The 16,118-nt window shown below is 55.1% G+C and overlaps 1 protein-coding gene across 1 annotated transcript in view; it reads right to left on the bottom strand.

Moving 5' to 3' along the window:
- TARBP1 (tRNA guanosine 2 -O-methyltransferase TARBP1) overlaps window positions 1-16,118 on the bottom strand; it is a 72,547-nt gene that overhangs the window by 17,581 nt on the left and 38,848 nt on the right. The window contains exons 24-29 of the mRNA XM_076063214.1: window positions 15,178-15,327; window positions 14,673-14,759; window positions 13,283-13,506; window positions 12,533-12,614; window positions 1,787-1,964; window positions 304-498 (exon numbers count right to left, since the gene is read on the bottom strand). Of these exons, the coding sequence (XP_075919329.1) occupies window positions 304-498; window positions 1,787-1,964; window positions 12,533-12,614; window positions 13,283-13,506; window positions 14,673-14,759; window positions 15,178-15,327 (916 nt within the window). The remainder of the gene's footprint in view (window positions 1-303; window positions 499-1,786; window positions 1,965-12,532; window positions 12,615-13,282; window positions 13,507-14,672; window positions 14,760-15,177; window positions 15,328-16,118) is intronic.

The raw sequence follows: 16,118 nt of genomic DNA, 5'->3' as shown, positions 1-16,118 counted from the left end.
GCACCACGCCCGGCCGCCTTTGTCTCCCCAGTGGCGATGTTCACACACCTCTCGAGATCGGGTCCTCCAGTTGATTTGGTCATAAGGTGATAATAATACTGAAGGTAATGGAATAATGATCCCTTCATCCAGGAAGGACCAAAGCTAAGCCTCAAGACTAGCTAATACGGGGACCCCATTTTGCGCTTTTTTCCGATTCCACAGTGAGTTTAGGTCGTGTGCTCGCCCCAACAAGACACTGCCATTGGCCGCATTGTGAACGAGGGAACAGCGGACCCCCGCTCCCGCCGCCCCGCGCCGCACCGCCCAGGTTGGTGGACTTGTCGACGAGCGACGCCACGACGAGGAGGCCGCCGCCAGGCGGGCCAAGTCGCGCCGAGCGCTGCTCCTGCAGGGAGGCACCCCGCAGGTCCGGGTCGGCGAGGCCACCGCGCCACGACACGAACTTCTTCTGCACGTCACCGTCACCGACACCGTCCGTGTCCTGCGTCACCGAACCTGTGCCGCCGAGAGAAGAAGAGGAGCAGGAGCAGAGGGGCGAATGGGAAGGACAAAAAACCCACGTCCACCGAGGACTCGAAATCGCATCAAAGGTCTGATGCCGTGTATCCACAACCACTTAGCAGGCGAGCTCGGCATCGCTGGCTTGGACAGGGGCCTTAGAAGCCCTAGGACAACCCATTGCATTTCAGCATGAGCCGTCCCGACGCAGATCCGTGTCCCCAAACCGTATCAACCACGAGGCCCCGTGGGCTCGGGCCTCTTCTTCCCGTTCCATCCCTGCCTCCCCGCTGGCCAATTTCCCTCACAGCCCTTCTGAACGCAAGCCTGGGCCAGGTTAGACCATACCAGCCCAAAAATATATCATAGTGGTAATCTGTCACATCTTTATATTACGTAAAAAAATCACGACTGGGAATGTGAACGCGGCGAGCAATGCCACTGACAGCGGGTCCCATGTCTGCGCTGACCCTGCGACGTCCTCGCGGGGGGGGGGTCCTAGCACGTGGCCCGGCGGGGCTACCGCAGGAAACCAGGGGCCAGACCTGCGAGGTATGTTCTGAGAATTGAGCCGGCGCTCTTCCCGGTGGTCGTGGAAACTCGGCATCGGTGACAGAAGCGGCGCAAGAGCAGGAGAGGTTGCGTAACCCCACCCCGGAGACTCGAGCACTCTGGCGCCTTGTTCTGGCACACACGGTGATACGCATCATGTTTTTTTCGACTTTCCGTTTGCCACTTATTGCCGTTTTGTTGAATGGTGAAAAAAACCCGTAAAAAAAACGTGTTGCCTCGCGAACACCGTGAACTATTAATGTACCGAATGTCTCCTCAAACACCTTATTATCACACCGTGACTAACATTACACTGCTACGGCAATTTTGCATTATACCTTTTCAACAAAAATTTAGATTGAATCTCAATTACCCGTTACTTCCCTCACCTCAATAATTGCCGGCACTCCCTACTAATCTGTGACAGGCGCGTGACTAACAAACGATGACGACGATGTGCAAGTCGGTTGGGTACCACGCGGCCCGCAAGACGGTGCGCCTCCGTTTTCATGGACACGGGCGAGCGTGAGAGACCGACGAGGGGCGGGGGGGGGAGGAACCTCAGAGCATTGGAAATGTTGGAGTGCAATGGCAGCCGTCTGATGTCCCTCCACTCTAAAGGACTCATCGTTTTAGGAATAATTGGAAAGGGCGTGGGAGGCGTGCGGTCGCGTGGCTTTCTCTCGATAACGACGGTGGCAGTCGTCCCGCCCGCCCGCCCACCCGCCCGCACCTCTCTCCCGTAGCACCCAGGCTGTGTCGTGCACGGCCTCCAGCTCCCGGCGAGGGTTGGCGAGTGGCGGAGCGCCGGGCCAGGCGTGCCGTCGCCACGGCAACGCCTCGAAGCGGCCCACCCACAGCCACTCGTCGTCGCTGAGCTCCGAGAGGCGTGGGAAGGTCCAGAAGATGGTCTGGCGAAGGGGGGGGGGGGCAGCAACACAAAAGCGCTGAGGCCACTCAAACTCCTTTGCAGAGCGGGGTGAGCAAAATGGAAAAACTATAAAACTAAAATGTTTCGGCGCAACGGCATCTGAGCAGCTTTGTCGAGATCAATTGCGTTTGTGGTGGCGGTTGTCGTGACCTTTGCGTGGCGTGCGTTTTTTTGTAAAGTTCATCGCTAAACGAGAGACAGCAAAAGTCGAGGGTGCCCATCCGTGCACACTTTTGCCTCGTTATTCTCGGTGGGCAACAGCCCCTACGGGCGCCTGGGAGAAGACAACGAATCGAACGCGGCACCGCCACTGAAGGGCGATTGCCGCTCACGAGAACCCGGCCCTTCCCTGGGGGCATCACGAGGGACTCGACCGCTGGCCCAGTTCTCCGACACGGCCATCGGCGTCTTGGGACTCGGAGCTCGGGTTTGCTTTCCGTAACAAGTTCCCCATGTCAACATGCAGTCAGTGCCGGCTCGTTTAGCGACTCACAGAGACTTGCCCGTGCGAGCGCAGGGAATGGGCAAAGAGGAAGGCAACGGGTTAAGGAATTCGGGGGGGGGGCGCTGATAAAAACACGTCCACCGGGGAACGAAAGAGCAAATGAGAGGACGTGGCGATGCGGTACGCCGACATCGCGGCAGCCACCGGTGAGCTCCCAAAAGGTTACGTAAAAATAAACACCAATCTCTCGTGCGTTTATTTATGCGAAGCCACAAAGTATTTTTTTTTCCGGGCACCAGCCGTAACGGCTTAAATTAAGCGAATACATAAGATAAGTAATAATAACAAAGCAATTATGAGATGAGGCAAATAACAGAGGATGAAGGTTAACCGACGCACAAACAATCGCGGACGCAAATGGTGACGCCAGCGGAGGGACTGTGATGAACATAAAATATCTCAGGCCGCCCAAATCCTCCCGAGTGCAACGCTTAAACCCACAGCGCACCTCGCTCGCTCGGCGCTTCCCCACAGAGGCCATGCGGAATCACAAGCGGCCGCACGCGCGCGTCCCGCCGACAGCCCCGAGTCAAATTGATCAGCGGCGGACTGCACAATAACCCCTTGGCTCGCTGACGTCACCTCCACAGGTGCGCACGGCCAAAACAAATTTATTAGAGGCGGCAAAACACACGCGCCCCCGCGCGTCCGGAGAGCAGCAACAAAAAGCAGAGCCGTTATTATTGGCATAATGAGGCAGCTTGGGACTGAACCCAAAGGGACGGCGTCACCTGACCCACCCAGGTTATTACCGGGACGCTCGTTAACACTATTCAATTTACAGGCGCCCCTTCTATGTCGCTGTCGCACCGCCATCACTTGAGGCGGCCCAGAGGAGTGTAAATTTCCCTTCTATGTCGCTGTCGCACCGCCATCACTTGAGGCGGCTCAGAGGAGTGTAAATTTCCCCCACAGCTGATGACGTGCATCCTCTTTTTTGTCTTCTGTTCATTCTCCACAAAATGTGGGGGTTACGCCGACCCAGGTGGCTCCCTGCCCAACGCGGATCAAGGGGAGCTCGGTATTCGGAACTCGGTGGTTCCTCCGAGCTCCGTGACCTCCCCCCCCATCAAACCCCTGACCCCACCTCCCCCCCCCCCCGGCCAGAGACGAAACGTCAAAATCACGGCCACGCACCAATTTCCATCGCAACGGAGAGACGCGCCGCGCGGACGCGCCCACGTCACCCCAGAGGAGCCCCCCCACCCCTCGCACGCACACGCACACACACATACACACACACACATACACACACACACGCACACACGCACACACACATAACAACAACCGCCATTCGCCACTAAGTGGCGGTGACGTCACCACGACGCTTGTGCCAGGCTATGTGCACCCTGAGGCCACGTGAAGTGTCGAACGCCCGCTGGCAGGAGGTCACGGGGCAGACCCAGGTGCCACGGGTCGACTGACTGAGATGACTGGCTGATGCACCACCTGTGCCCCCTACTGTGCCAACCTGCTGTGCTTTAGCCACCCGGTGCTCCGCTCGTTGTTCTGAGCGTCGCTCCTCCGCCCTCCGTTGTTGTTGGAGGGCGACTGCCTCCAACTGCCCAGTAGCATCCTTCACGAGCCTCCTCCACAGAGGCCGATCTTGACACCGCTGGTACCAGTCATCGGCAAGTCCACTCAGCTCCACGTCCTCCTGTACCACATCACTCCATCTCTTCTCTAGCCCGTGCCGCGCCCGCTTAGCCCCCTCAATCCGGCCAAACAAAAGCTGTTTCGGCATGCGGTGGCTGGGCATGCGGGCTACATGACCCAGCCATCGCAGCCTTGCCTGCCGGAGGAGCTCACCGATGGGACCCTGCCCAGATCTTTCAAGGATTTGTGAGCTCCTCACACAATCCAGTCTGGTTAAACCCAGGATGGATCGTAGGCAGGCCAGCCTAAATGTTTCTAACCGGCGAAGATGTTCCATTAGGGGGGTCCACGTTTCGCAAGCGTAGAGAAGGGAGGGAATGACCGTGGCCGAGAAGACCTGAAGCTTAGTGCGGAGCGACAGACCAGGTAGCTTCCACACAGCGTTACGCAACCGATGAAAAGATATTGCCGCTCGACTGATTCGGAGTGAGACCTCTGCTGTTAAACTGGAGCCAGTCATAAGCACACTGCCCAGGTATGGGAAACTCTCCACTCTCTCCACAACTGCCCCATCACCGATTGGGAGTTGTGGGGGTGGAGTGTCCGATGGTACAAAATACCCAGGCAGGTGCTTAGTTTTGGTGGGGCTGATGGTAAGGCCCCACCTCTTAGTGGCACGCTCCAGTCTCAGCAGCAGCGTCTCCAACTCCTCCTCTGACTGAGCAGCTATTACCAAATCATCAGCATACATAACGTGGTTGAGCAATAGGGAGCCATCCCTTGACCGCACCCGGGCATCGATTAGCCTCCCATTATATCTGTACCATATGGAGATTCCCCCGGTACAGCTATTGAAGGCTTCACGAACTACGTGGTCAAAATAGATGTTACATAATGTGGGAGCCAGAGGACATGAAGGTCCTTAATGATCGTGAGCAGAGGGTCAGGTACTCCAAAAGCACGAAGAACGACCCAGAGCCCAGGCCTACTGATGGTATCATAGGCCTTGACCAGGTCAATAAAGCAGAGATGTAGGTCTTGTTGGAATTCCCTACACCTCTGCTGTAGCAGACGGACAGAAAATATGGCATCTGTGCAGGACCGCCCTTTCCTGAAACCGCATTGGGGCTCCGCAAGCCTCTCCTCAGCGTGCCTGGCAAGGCGATGCTGAATAATCCTTGCCAGGACCTTTCCCGGCACACTGAGGAGTGAGATGTCCCTGTAGTTGTTACAGTCTGTGCGGTCCCCCTTCTTAAAAAGGGGGACCACCAGGGCATCCTTCCAATCCTGCGGAACCCGTCCAGTGGTCCAGACTGTTGTTATGATGTCATATAGGGTAGTCTGTGCACAAACGCCACCCTCCCTCAGCATTTCGCTTGGGAGATCATCTCTGCCCGCTGCCTTTCCTGGTCTCAGACTCCGGATCGCCTTCAATACTTCCTCAGCAGATGGCACCTCAGCCAGCCACTCACAGGGGGTGACTTCTTCCAATATTTGAGGCACCGCAGCCTCAGCAGGGTCATCCTCACTTTGTGCCACGATGTTTTCCTGGCTGAGGGATTTTCCCTCCCCCAGGACCTCACAGAAATGCTCAGCAAATCTGCGAACCTGTTCCTGGGGGTCGGAGATTGGATCACCGTTTTTTCCCCTAATGATGGTAATAGGTGTGGCGCTGCAGGTTACTTTTTTGATGGAGTTAAATAGAGATTTGTGAGCGCGGGCCGCTGAGGCAGACTCCATCTCCTCAGCAACCCGCGACCACCACCCATCCTTGCAGCGCCTCACGGCTCTCCGAACCTCCGAGCGAAGGCTGCGGTAAGCCTCCTCATTCTCTGACGTGGGATTCTGTAACCGATGACAGTGGGCCTGTCGCTCTTTCTCAACCATCCTGAACACCTCCTCTGTCAGCCAGGGTCTCTGGGGAGGTCTGGACCGCGTACCCAAAGCAGCCATTGCAGCTGCATGAGTCACAGTCCTAAACCTCGCCCATTTACCCTCGACATCAGGAGGAGTCGGGGACGATGCCAATCCCAGCCGCAAGCGATGATGAAATTCTCGCTTGCAACTTTCATCAGATAACTGAGACCAGGCCACTTTATGTTGGAATGGGGTCCTGGGTGTACACCCACCACCGGAGTGGAAGAATGGCAGGCGCATTTTACAGATGACTAGTCGATGGTCAGAGGGCAGATCAGCTCCACGGTAGGTCCTGGTGTCAAGGACATGGGCTCGCATTCGCTGGTCTGTCACTATGTAGTCCAGCAGATGTTCTTGCTTGGACCCGGCATGCATCCATGATGTTGTGTGGATGCGCCGATGCCGGAACAGCATGTTGGTAATTACAAGCCCATGGGCTGCACAAAAATCTAGCAGCCTCCTACCGTTGTTATTGAGCTGATCTGGCCCATGCCCTCCAATCACTCCAGACCAGGTGCCAGTATCATGACCAACTCGGGCATTGAAGTCACCCAACATGATGACTCTATCCCGAGGGGCCACTTTAGCCAGCACCTGTGACAGGAGGTCATAGAAGGCATCTGACTCATCGGCTTTGCCTGCATCCCTCCACGGATATTCATCTTCGGTGGGGGCATAAGTAACCACGACCACCATTCCTCGCCTCCAGTTGATGGGAAGGCGAGCCCAAAGTAGCCTGGGGCTTACAGCTTCCCACACCTCACCGCCACGCTCCCACGCCCCCTTCATTCTTTTGTTCAAAAGAAGACCCACACCCTGTTGTTTGGCAGTCTGCTGCCCCGAGTAGAGGACTGTCCACCCCTCATGGTGGCAGGAGCCAGAGCCGGTCCACCGGACCTCCTGAATGCCGCATAGATCCAGGCGGTACCGGTCCAGCTCCCGACAGAGGAGTGGCAGCCTCTCCTCTGCAGTGAGCGTTCGAACATTCCACGTGGCCACCCGTAGTGGCTTTTCGTTGTTTCTGGAGTAGCCCCGAGGGTAGGTATTCAATCTCCTGGCTCCGCCAATTGGGGTTTGGCCAGGAGACGTCATAGACGCCTGGCCCCCCGGGGCCTCCGGCACAAGCTTATTAGTTACATATTTCAGTTTAACTTGTGGTTTCGTGGTAATTAATTGAAGGTGGAGGGGTTACCAGCCCCTCGCACCCGTCCAGAGCCCCCGTTTAGCCCCTGTGGTGGACACATATGCCATGAGGGGAGGAGCCAATCAAAATTGGATCTCCCCCCACAGCACTGTCCACGACAGAGTTGCCCGTCCGGCACCACGAGGAGGCACACACACACGCACACACACACACACGCACACACGCACACACGCACACACACGCACACACGCACACACACACACACACACGCACACACACACGCGCACACGCGCACACACGCACACACACACACGCACACACGCACACGCGTGCGTGTTCACGGGGCTCGTGCTCGAGCTCCGAATGGGCGGGGGAGAGAGCGAACGCGCCTGCGTTTGTTCATGTTGAGCGCAGAGTAAAAAACTTTCCCGTCGCCGAGATCGGAGTGGGCGCTCGGTGGAAACGAGCGCCGCCCGCGATCGGCTCACGCCCGCGGTGCGCCCCCCGCACGTCGTCAGATCTCGCAAGATAAGCAGGGGTTCAGCCTGGAGAGTGCTTGGATGGGCGACCACCGTGCGCGGCACACGCGCCGGAGGCTGGCGGGGCTACGTTGTCAGCGGAGGACAGTGCAGCAAAAATCCACTTGCATAGTACTCCGATCCCATGTCTATGCTCGCCGCCGACCTTCAGCAACGCTCAGTCTGGCCATACGGCCCCCGCATGGCGTGGGCAGGCCCTCATCCAGCAGCGGCCCGACACAAGGGCTGTTAAAGCATAACAGAAAACGACAGGACAGGCTGATGTTTCGGATAATGATCCTTCTCCAGAGCGGTTGCATCCTATTGCCCTGGACACAGCGCAGCGCTTGCCTAATTTGAGCTCGAGCACAATGAATGACATATCCTAAGCGAAAGGACGGAGGCTCACGACATAGCCCCCCGCGGCTTGTCCTCCGTAATACACCACGTGTCCAAAAAAAAAAACATGCCGTGATGGAATGAAATAAAATGGGCGAAAAGCGAAATGCTGCCCGGAGCTGCGACACAACAGACTGGCGGCGGCGTTCTTGTGGCGGTGTTTATCCGCCCAGCGCGAGCTCCGGTGCAGCACGGCACCCAGCGTCGCGACCGACGGCTCACAATAATTAGCTTTCTATTTTTACCCGCAGCCACAGCTGCCTGTGCGCTCCCCCGTGGCAATCGTCTGCTGCACGAGTGACAAAAAATTGCCTCCTTCGCCACACAAGGGAATACCGCAAAACGACAACGCTTCCATTGTGCACAGTCCCTCCCTCCCTCCCTCCCTATGCCCCCCCCCACCTGTAGCCCCTCCACCTCCAACACCCAATTTCAACCTTCCCGACCCTGGGCTACCCAGAGATGCCCTCTACCCCGCCGCCCACGCCACTTCCCATTCGGTGATAACGGCACGCTGTGCTGTGGCTTTGTGAAATACACGCTTGTTTCTTTTCATTGCATGCGCATTTTGGGGTTTTTGGGGTGTGCTCATTGCATGTGGCTAAACACGCGTGTACACACCTTGCTACAAACATCCCCTCTGTAGGCTACATAGACTATGAGGGAAAGCGCCGTTAGTGAGCGCGTGGTGTGGTCGGCACCATGCCTGACTGGCTGCCTTTACTTCCCTACCGAGCGAAGTATTCATTTAAGTAAAATTCGACCTACGGGAGGCCCAGGGCCGGTCCAGATATCGCGCGCCGAAGATATTCGCCACGGATGGGAATTAAACTGAGGATGCTGGGTTTGTAGCGGAGTGCGCTAATCACCGCACCACGCTCGTCACTACAAAAGAAAAAACATCCTCCTACACGGACGCACACACACGCCCAGACGCAAAACCGGAAAATAAAGACTGCGAATATTTTCTGTTGACTTGTCATTGAGGCTCACTTCCAGATAGGACCCGATGCCTTGCAAACAAGTCGATGTGTGTGTGTACGTTTTTATTTTAACAGCGCACATCCCCGTCACCGGTGAGGTTTGTGTGTGTGCATAATCATGGGCTAGTACGCAATCTCCGGATGTGACCGTTTGGCATCTGGAACGCTCGCGTTCCATCTCCGTCGCCGCGCGGGCCGCCGCTCCCGAGTGACCGGGCGGAATCGGCGGTCGAGCTCTGCTCGGCCGCCCTCGCTTTTCCGTCGGGAGGAATGACGTGTCGTTTTATTGGTACTCGCCTCGCTGAAAATAAATTATAAAACACATTCTCGGAAACGAATTTGGAAACAAATTGGCAGTTAATATTTTTGCAAATGCCGGGTAACCGTGCCTGCTCGTTAATGACTCACCGTAGGAGAAATTATTAAAAAGCAATAATGTTTACTTTAAATACCACCAAACACAAAGAGAAATTTGTCTTTTCGAAATTCTCTTCCAATTGTGCTATTGGGGTCAGGAGACTAAGTTCGGTGCGACGCGCCATTGTAAGAGAACGGCCCGTGGATGCAGATATCACAGAAATGCTTCCGAGTTCCTTTAAAGTGACCTCTGTCACCTACTACAAGCGCTGCTGCACTTACCAACATAGAAATGTTCATCGCATGGCCGTGAAATAATTGTATTTTACAATAATTTCACCAATTTCAGTGAAAAACTACATTTAATCAGTTTTTAATAGCCATTGGTGATTGGGTTGAGACCATCAACCATTCACTACTTGAGAACCCAGTTTCATTAGCAGTGACCGAAACCTGTTCCCAAACCCAGGAAGCTAGCATTCAGGATGGTACAGTTTGTCGGAATTATTAACGACTTTAAACGTGACGCTGCATTTCATCCCGTGCACAGGCGTTCTACTCACACCGTATCGGAATCGGAGGGAACATTTCTCATAGCAAAGGAGCCCGCGTTTGCGCTGTAATGTACAGCCGCCTGGTCAAGATCTCCCAGCATGCGCAGCGAAAGGTCGGACACCACGCTGCACAACACGCGGTGCACTCCAAAAAACGCATCGGCGAGCAAACTAGCGAAAGAGCCAAAGCCTCGTGTGGAGCGCTGGTCAGCGATGGGCGGCGCTGGGCAGCACTGCTGCCCGTTGTCTCCTCGTGAGATAGGCGGAGAGGCATCGGCCTCGCTCCGCTTTGAGGCAAGCAGCTGGCCCGCTGCATAAAAGCATAATTTATTTTTCAATTAAATAACAACAAAGCGGAGTCCTGAGTGTGGAACACCGTATTCTCGCTCAGAGGTCTGCCGTTTTTGAGTATTACTTTTGATAATGGTAAAAGGGCTTGAAAATACTTGAATAAATAAAATAGTAAATTTATCACCGACAAACGGGCACAAAAAATCTATCTTGGGCTCAGTACAAGTGGAAAAAGCGTACTCTTATTTTAACACACAAAGGTGTTGTTGTCATCACTTTCAGAATGACCACTTTAACTGGTGCATCCTTCCGTACGCAGCTGAGTGCCAAGGACAACATGAACAAAAAACGCTGAAGGACATGGAGAGTGGAGAGACGTAAGTGCTTCTAAGAAAGCCGTTCCGCAGGTGAGGCTGACAGCAAACAGCGCAGGATGAGAACTCTCATCGAGTGACGGTGTGACAAGTGTATAGGCAAGGGCGCAGGGCAGCCCTGCCACGTTTAGCGGCCCGATGTTTGCTCTGCTCTCGCAAAAACGCGTCTGTGCAGGAAGCGTGCCACATAAGTAAAAAAACCCACCATCCCCGCCCCCCCATGATTTTAAAAGTGACCGTAGTCCTTTATACCACTCTTTTTTTGATGATCTGCATCTGGTGAGCTACATCCAACGTAGATCGTTCATGCTGCGACCGTGAACAGAGCAGGCCTCCTCCATAGTACCCCATAAAGCCACACAACGAATGGGACAAAACATTCCCCGTGAACTCTTTTATCTCATAACTGCTTGCTCCCTCTTCACACCCCTCCCGACGCCCCCCCCCACCCTCCCCGCCCCCCTGACTCAACCCACATTAATTTCCCCACGCAGCAACTCCATCCACATGGACCTCCCAGAGGGAGAGCAAAAAGGTCCCGGTGGCTAAACCCTAAACCACATTGGAGGGGGGCCCTCGGAGTGTGAATATCCTGGGAGCCCCCCATTGATGAGCCCAAAGCCACATGGACCAACAGCGTCAATTCAAGCGTTGTCATTCGACTCACAGCTGGGGACCGTAACATGTGGTGACACGACTCATCACCTCTGAGATCCAGTGCCTTCGGGGCCCTCCCCTGCCACCCTCATTACGAGGCCCCCTGTGGAGCGGGGGAAGAAGCCGGAGAGGCGACGACCGGTTCCCTCGCGTGCTCCACGCCACCGGTGTCTTGGCACGTGAGGCCCCGCGCAATCACAAACTCTGCATGCGCACGCCAGGCACGATCGCAAATTGTCACGATATTACATCTCACACCCGGACATGGGTGGTGCGAGGCCCGGGCTAACAGGGCTTAGCCCCCCTCAAACTGAATCGTCAGCCGTGGCATTCAAACTCAGCCTATACGGCCAACCTCCCGAGGCCAGACTTGGCGAGCGCGTGGTGGACTCACGCAATCGGTGAACCCCTGCCGCCTTGGGGCTACCGATCCACCCTAAAAATATATCCACCGTCCACCTATCATTACCACGGGTTGGCTACGAACGGTGCGAAAGAAGCTCTACATACATACACTTATATACTCGGCCCAAATAACCCCGATATGTTGGGAAGTTTACGCCACGGTGGCACCACGGAGGCGAGATGTTAACTACCTCGCCTGGTATACAGGGGGTCGTGGGTTCGAACCCCACCCTGACACCTGTATATTTGGTGTTTGCATGTTCTCCCCGTACTGGCGTGGATTTTTATCCGGGTCCTCTGGTTTTTCCCTCTACATTTAAAATCATCATGCGTTTAGAGTATTTGGAGGCTATACATTTTCACATGATGACAAGCCACTTCATTTTGGTATCATTTGTGGCGAGGTTGCTTCTGAAAAAGAGCTATATAGCTCAGTCGGCCTTACCTGGTAAAATAAAAAGACATTGTTTAATTTAGTTTTAATATTGTCTCCACAAACACTCCATTAAAAGTCAGGCTAACCGAGGTGGATTGATATCTGAAATGTCCAGGCAAGGTGTGAGGATGATGATGATGATGAGGATAATGATGGGGATAATGATGAGGATGATGATGAGGATACACCAGTGCTGAGTGACCACCACACCAGTTCTCCTGTGAAAGCACCCGACCGGTGGAGAAGGCACCAGCAATAATTCCACTGCCCGGCGCATTCCAGTTCCTCGGTTTCGTCGCCGGAAACTGGAAAAACCCGACAAGGACTTTTTTTTTGCCTCCACAAACTCGGAGCCACAATCCGCCACTGCCCACCGTTCACTCCTGCCAGCCCCCGGTCCGCAGGCGCTCACCTCCACGCTGTAGTCCAGTAGCGGCTCGAAGGTGTTGAAGAAAAAGTGCTGCTGCAGTTTCTGCCAGTTCCTGCCGATGTTTCTGTGAAGGAGACGGCGGAGGTTCAAGTTGATTTTGTTGATTTTGTTGAACCGGGTGAGAACCCAAGAGGCCAGGATGAGTCTCATTTTGCACGAGTGGCCTGGGGCACCAGTCTGCCAGGAGGGGAACAATTATTTATATGCATAACCCCCACTGAGTAATTTGCAGACTATTTCAAAATGTTACAAATTTGGACCGTGACGCGGGCACGCAACGGCCTACACCCGCGAACGACGCCGGGGATATCTTTAACATCCACTGTGAAACAAGAAGGCGCCTCAGAGTGGCATTAATACGGTTATTTCACCCGCAGCGTTATATTTTTTATTGTGGTAGGAAACATGTCCCAGGAGGAAACCCACTCGTACGAGAGAAAAATATGCCAACACTGCACGAACAGCCTGTCTAAACCCTACTTTCTGTACTGCCTTCGAGAGACACTGCATTGTTCCGCAGGTAGGCGTCTAATGCCGGCTCCATCTTCGCCGCGAGCCACCCATCGCGTCCATCGCTGCCACCAGACCAGCGCCCGTCGCTTCAGATGGAAGTAACGAAACCTCCCAACCGGCGTCACGGGCAACCGTTGTGTACTCTGCTAACGGGCAAAGTACACGACACGGTCGCCTGCGAGTGTTTGCGTTCCGCGACGGCGGCGCCATGAACCGTACCCGGCGGCCGGCATGCAGGCGGCGCCCCGCAGGCACACCTCCACCAGCGGCGCCAGCGCCCGCAGCTCCCCTTCGGCCGGCCCGGCCGGCCTCTCGGCAGCTCCCGGCGCGCAGGCCGCCCCCCAGACGCGGCCCAGCGTCAGCAGGGCGTAGAGTCGCACCAGGAAGCTGTGGCTCATGCACCAGGGCAGCACGGCGCGCAGGCAGCGGAGACCGGCATCCTGCTGGCACCAGCAAGACACGGGCGCGGAAAACACGGCCAGATGACTCGATCACTTCTGCTTCATTTATTGCCATTGAAGACGTCTGACCAGCGTAGCTGAGTAGGCCCAGATACTCTCTAGAGGGGCTCTCGAGTCCTCCTGCTCGTGGAGGCCCTTGTTCCAGTAGTGGTATGACCAAGAAATTGCAGGGCTGCGCCTTTACCTTCACATATTGTTATTTATCATCTTTTCAATCAAAATGTGTTCTGCCCCAGCCCAGTTATTCAACTCAGCAGTGAAATAACTGGTCGAGACTGACGGAGGAGTGGCAGCCAAAGGAGAGAACAAGAACGAGAGGACGTCCAGCGCAGAGATGGAGCAATGACATCTGCTCATGTGCAGGAGCAATATGGATGTTGCATTGCAGGACTGTGAGGGACGGCATCGGTTGATGATGTTCAAGCTAGTGTATGCGGTTCCCACCGCCACTGACAGCCCACTACTAAGGCTTCGTGGCAGTGATCGTAAAAGGCAAATAGATCGACGAACGAACCATGGAGAATTCAAAACGAAACTTAGAGTTGCAGCGGCGGATGAACGTGTCCCTTCCAAAATCGTGGTAGTGGTATTTTTTTACAATTGTAAGTCTGTACAATATACACACGCACGGCACGTGCGCGTACACAGACGCACAGTAAATCAAAACACAGACTAAACACGCGGCGTGTGCCGAGAGACCTTGGCGGGACCCCGCTGTGTTTTCATTTGGCGTTGCTCACGGGAGCTGCGGGGGACGCACGCCGTTGGCGGCGAGCAGGTGCCTCCCCCCCCACCGCGTGGGTACGAGCGCAACCCCCCCGCCCCCCCCCCCGCCCCTCCGCTGGTTAACCAGGATATCGGGCAAGGCGTTTAACGTACGCGTGTGTGCGCGTGTTGAACTTCTTTTGCAATGCGCGTAGCCGACCGTGCTAATCGGGGGGTGCGGGGGATGGATTGGCGAGTGCTTGTGTGGTCTCGAGGCCGTAAGTTAGAGCTGCCGATGTATTTTCCGACCGGATCCAATTCTTTCTCACCTCACAGGTACAAAACGCTCACCGTACGCCGTTCATTCAAACACGACCGTGCAGCAAAAACCAATCCAAAAAGCGTGCATTAAGTGCCGTCCACACCGTGGGAACGGCGAGTACCTTGTCCGAGTTGCTGGCGGCCACCGTTGGGAAGTGAGCGAGCACGGAGAGCAGGCTGCAGACGCAGCTCTTGTTTTTCTCCGGGTCCTGGTCTCAGCCACGCAACAGGCTTCGTGTTAATGCTCTCATGCATGAGGTCAAGAAGTGAAATGGAGAAATCAAAATGTGACCATCTACCCCCACACAATGAATCGATGAATTGCCACGACTCTGGGTCGCGATTCCCTTTAAGAGATCATTCTTCTAAGTCTCATTTGTGAAGTCTTGTTAGTGCCATTATGCCTAAACGTGACGTTGGCACATCAATTGCGTTCAATTCGCGCATATCGTATAACGATCAACGAATCCGCACGCGCGCGATCGCGATACGTTCGACACGACCGTCGCGGTCGATTTTAATCGACGAGGCCCCGCACAGCTCACAGCACAACCGATTAAAACTGGCGCAGGCGCGGTTTAGCGCGTGCGGGCGGCGTGGCGCGCGGGGCCCAGCGCGCCGACTCACGTAGGCGAGGGCGGCGACGAGGTCGCCCAGGAGGTGCGGCCGTCGGTTGAGTGTGAGCACGAGCGCCCACTCAAGCAGGTAGGCCACGGACGGCTGGTTGTCGTCCGCCGTCGCCGCGCACGCCCTCGCAAACACGCGCTCCACCTCGTCCTGGCGAGAGGTGAGAGGGCACCGGGGACAGGCGTGGGTGAAATCGGATAAGGAAAGGGGGGGGGGGGGTGCATTAATCCCGGGGCGCTCTGCGTGGTTTTGAGGACCCCGTGCAGTGAAAGCCACTGGCGATCCGCCAGTAGCCGTTACATCTCTCACCTAAGCGGGAGTAGCGTTCAGCATCGCTAAGCGGCCCCAACCGGTTTCCGATTTTGCCGATGGGCACAGCCACCTCTGCCTAAATGTTGATAGTGAAACGTGCCGATGACAGCGACCCCATCAGATACCAACAGCAAACTCGTGCCGCTCATGTTTTCCCAAGTCTTACATTTACTCTTTCCCCTGTGCGTATCTCCATTCATTCATTCAATTGTTGATTATAAGACAACCCATGAAATTTAATGTCAGAATGTAAAATATTCATATCAACATTTTCCTATCACCGTTCTATACAACCTTGGAAAATGGGATGAATAATACCTCTCCTCAATTGGTCGCTAATCAAATAACGACAACATATTAAAACTTATAAGCGATGTCCTATAAGCGATGCATAGGATGTGTTGAAATATGATATATGAATTAATAATGCCCCCGTGCAAACAAAAAGAACGATTAAGCGAATAACTAGGAATAAATGATCGACCGTTGCAGCGCTGACCCATGGAGTATGCGTGCAGGACATGGCCGACTTGCGGAGAGACGTCGATTTCGTTTGCGCTAAGTGGCCTCCGCGGGCGTTAAGTAAATTACTCCACTCTGGTCGGAGTCACGATGCCGAGCCGCCACTA

Source organism: Petromyzon marinus, chromosome 6, assembly GCF_048934315.1.
Source record: "Petromyzon marinus isolate PM22_M1 ecotype Great Lakes invasive population chromosome 6, UKy_Petmar_22M1.pri1.0, whole genome shotgun sequence".
Lineage (NCBI taxonomy): Eukaryota > Metazoa > Chordata > Hyperoartia > Petromyzontiformes > Petromyzontidae > Petromyzon > Petromyzon marinus.
The sequence above is the reverse complement of the archived record's forward strand: the minus strand, read 5'-3'. Positions and strand labels throughout refer to the sequence as shown.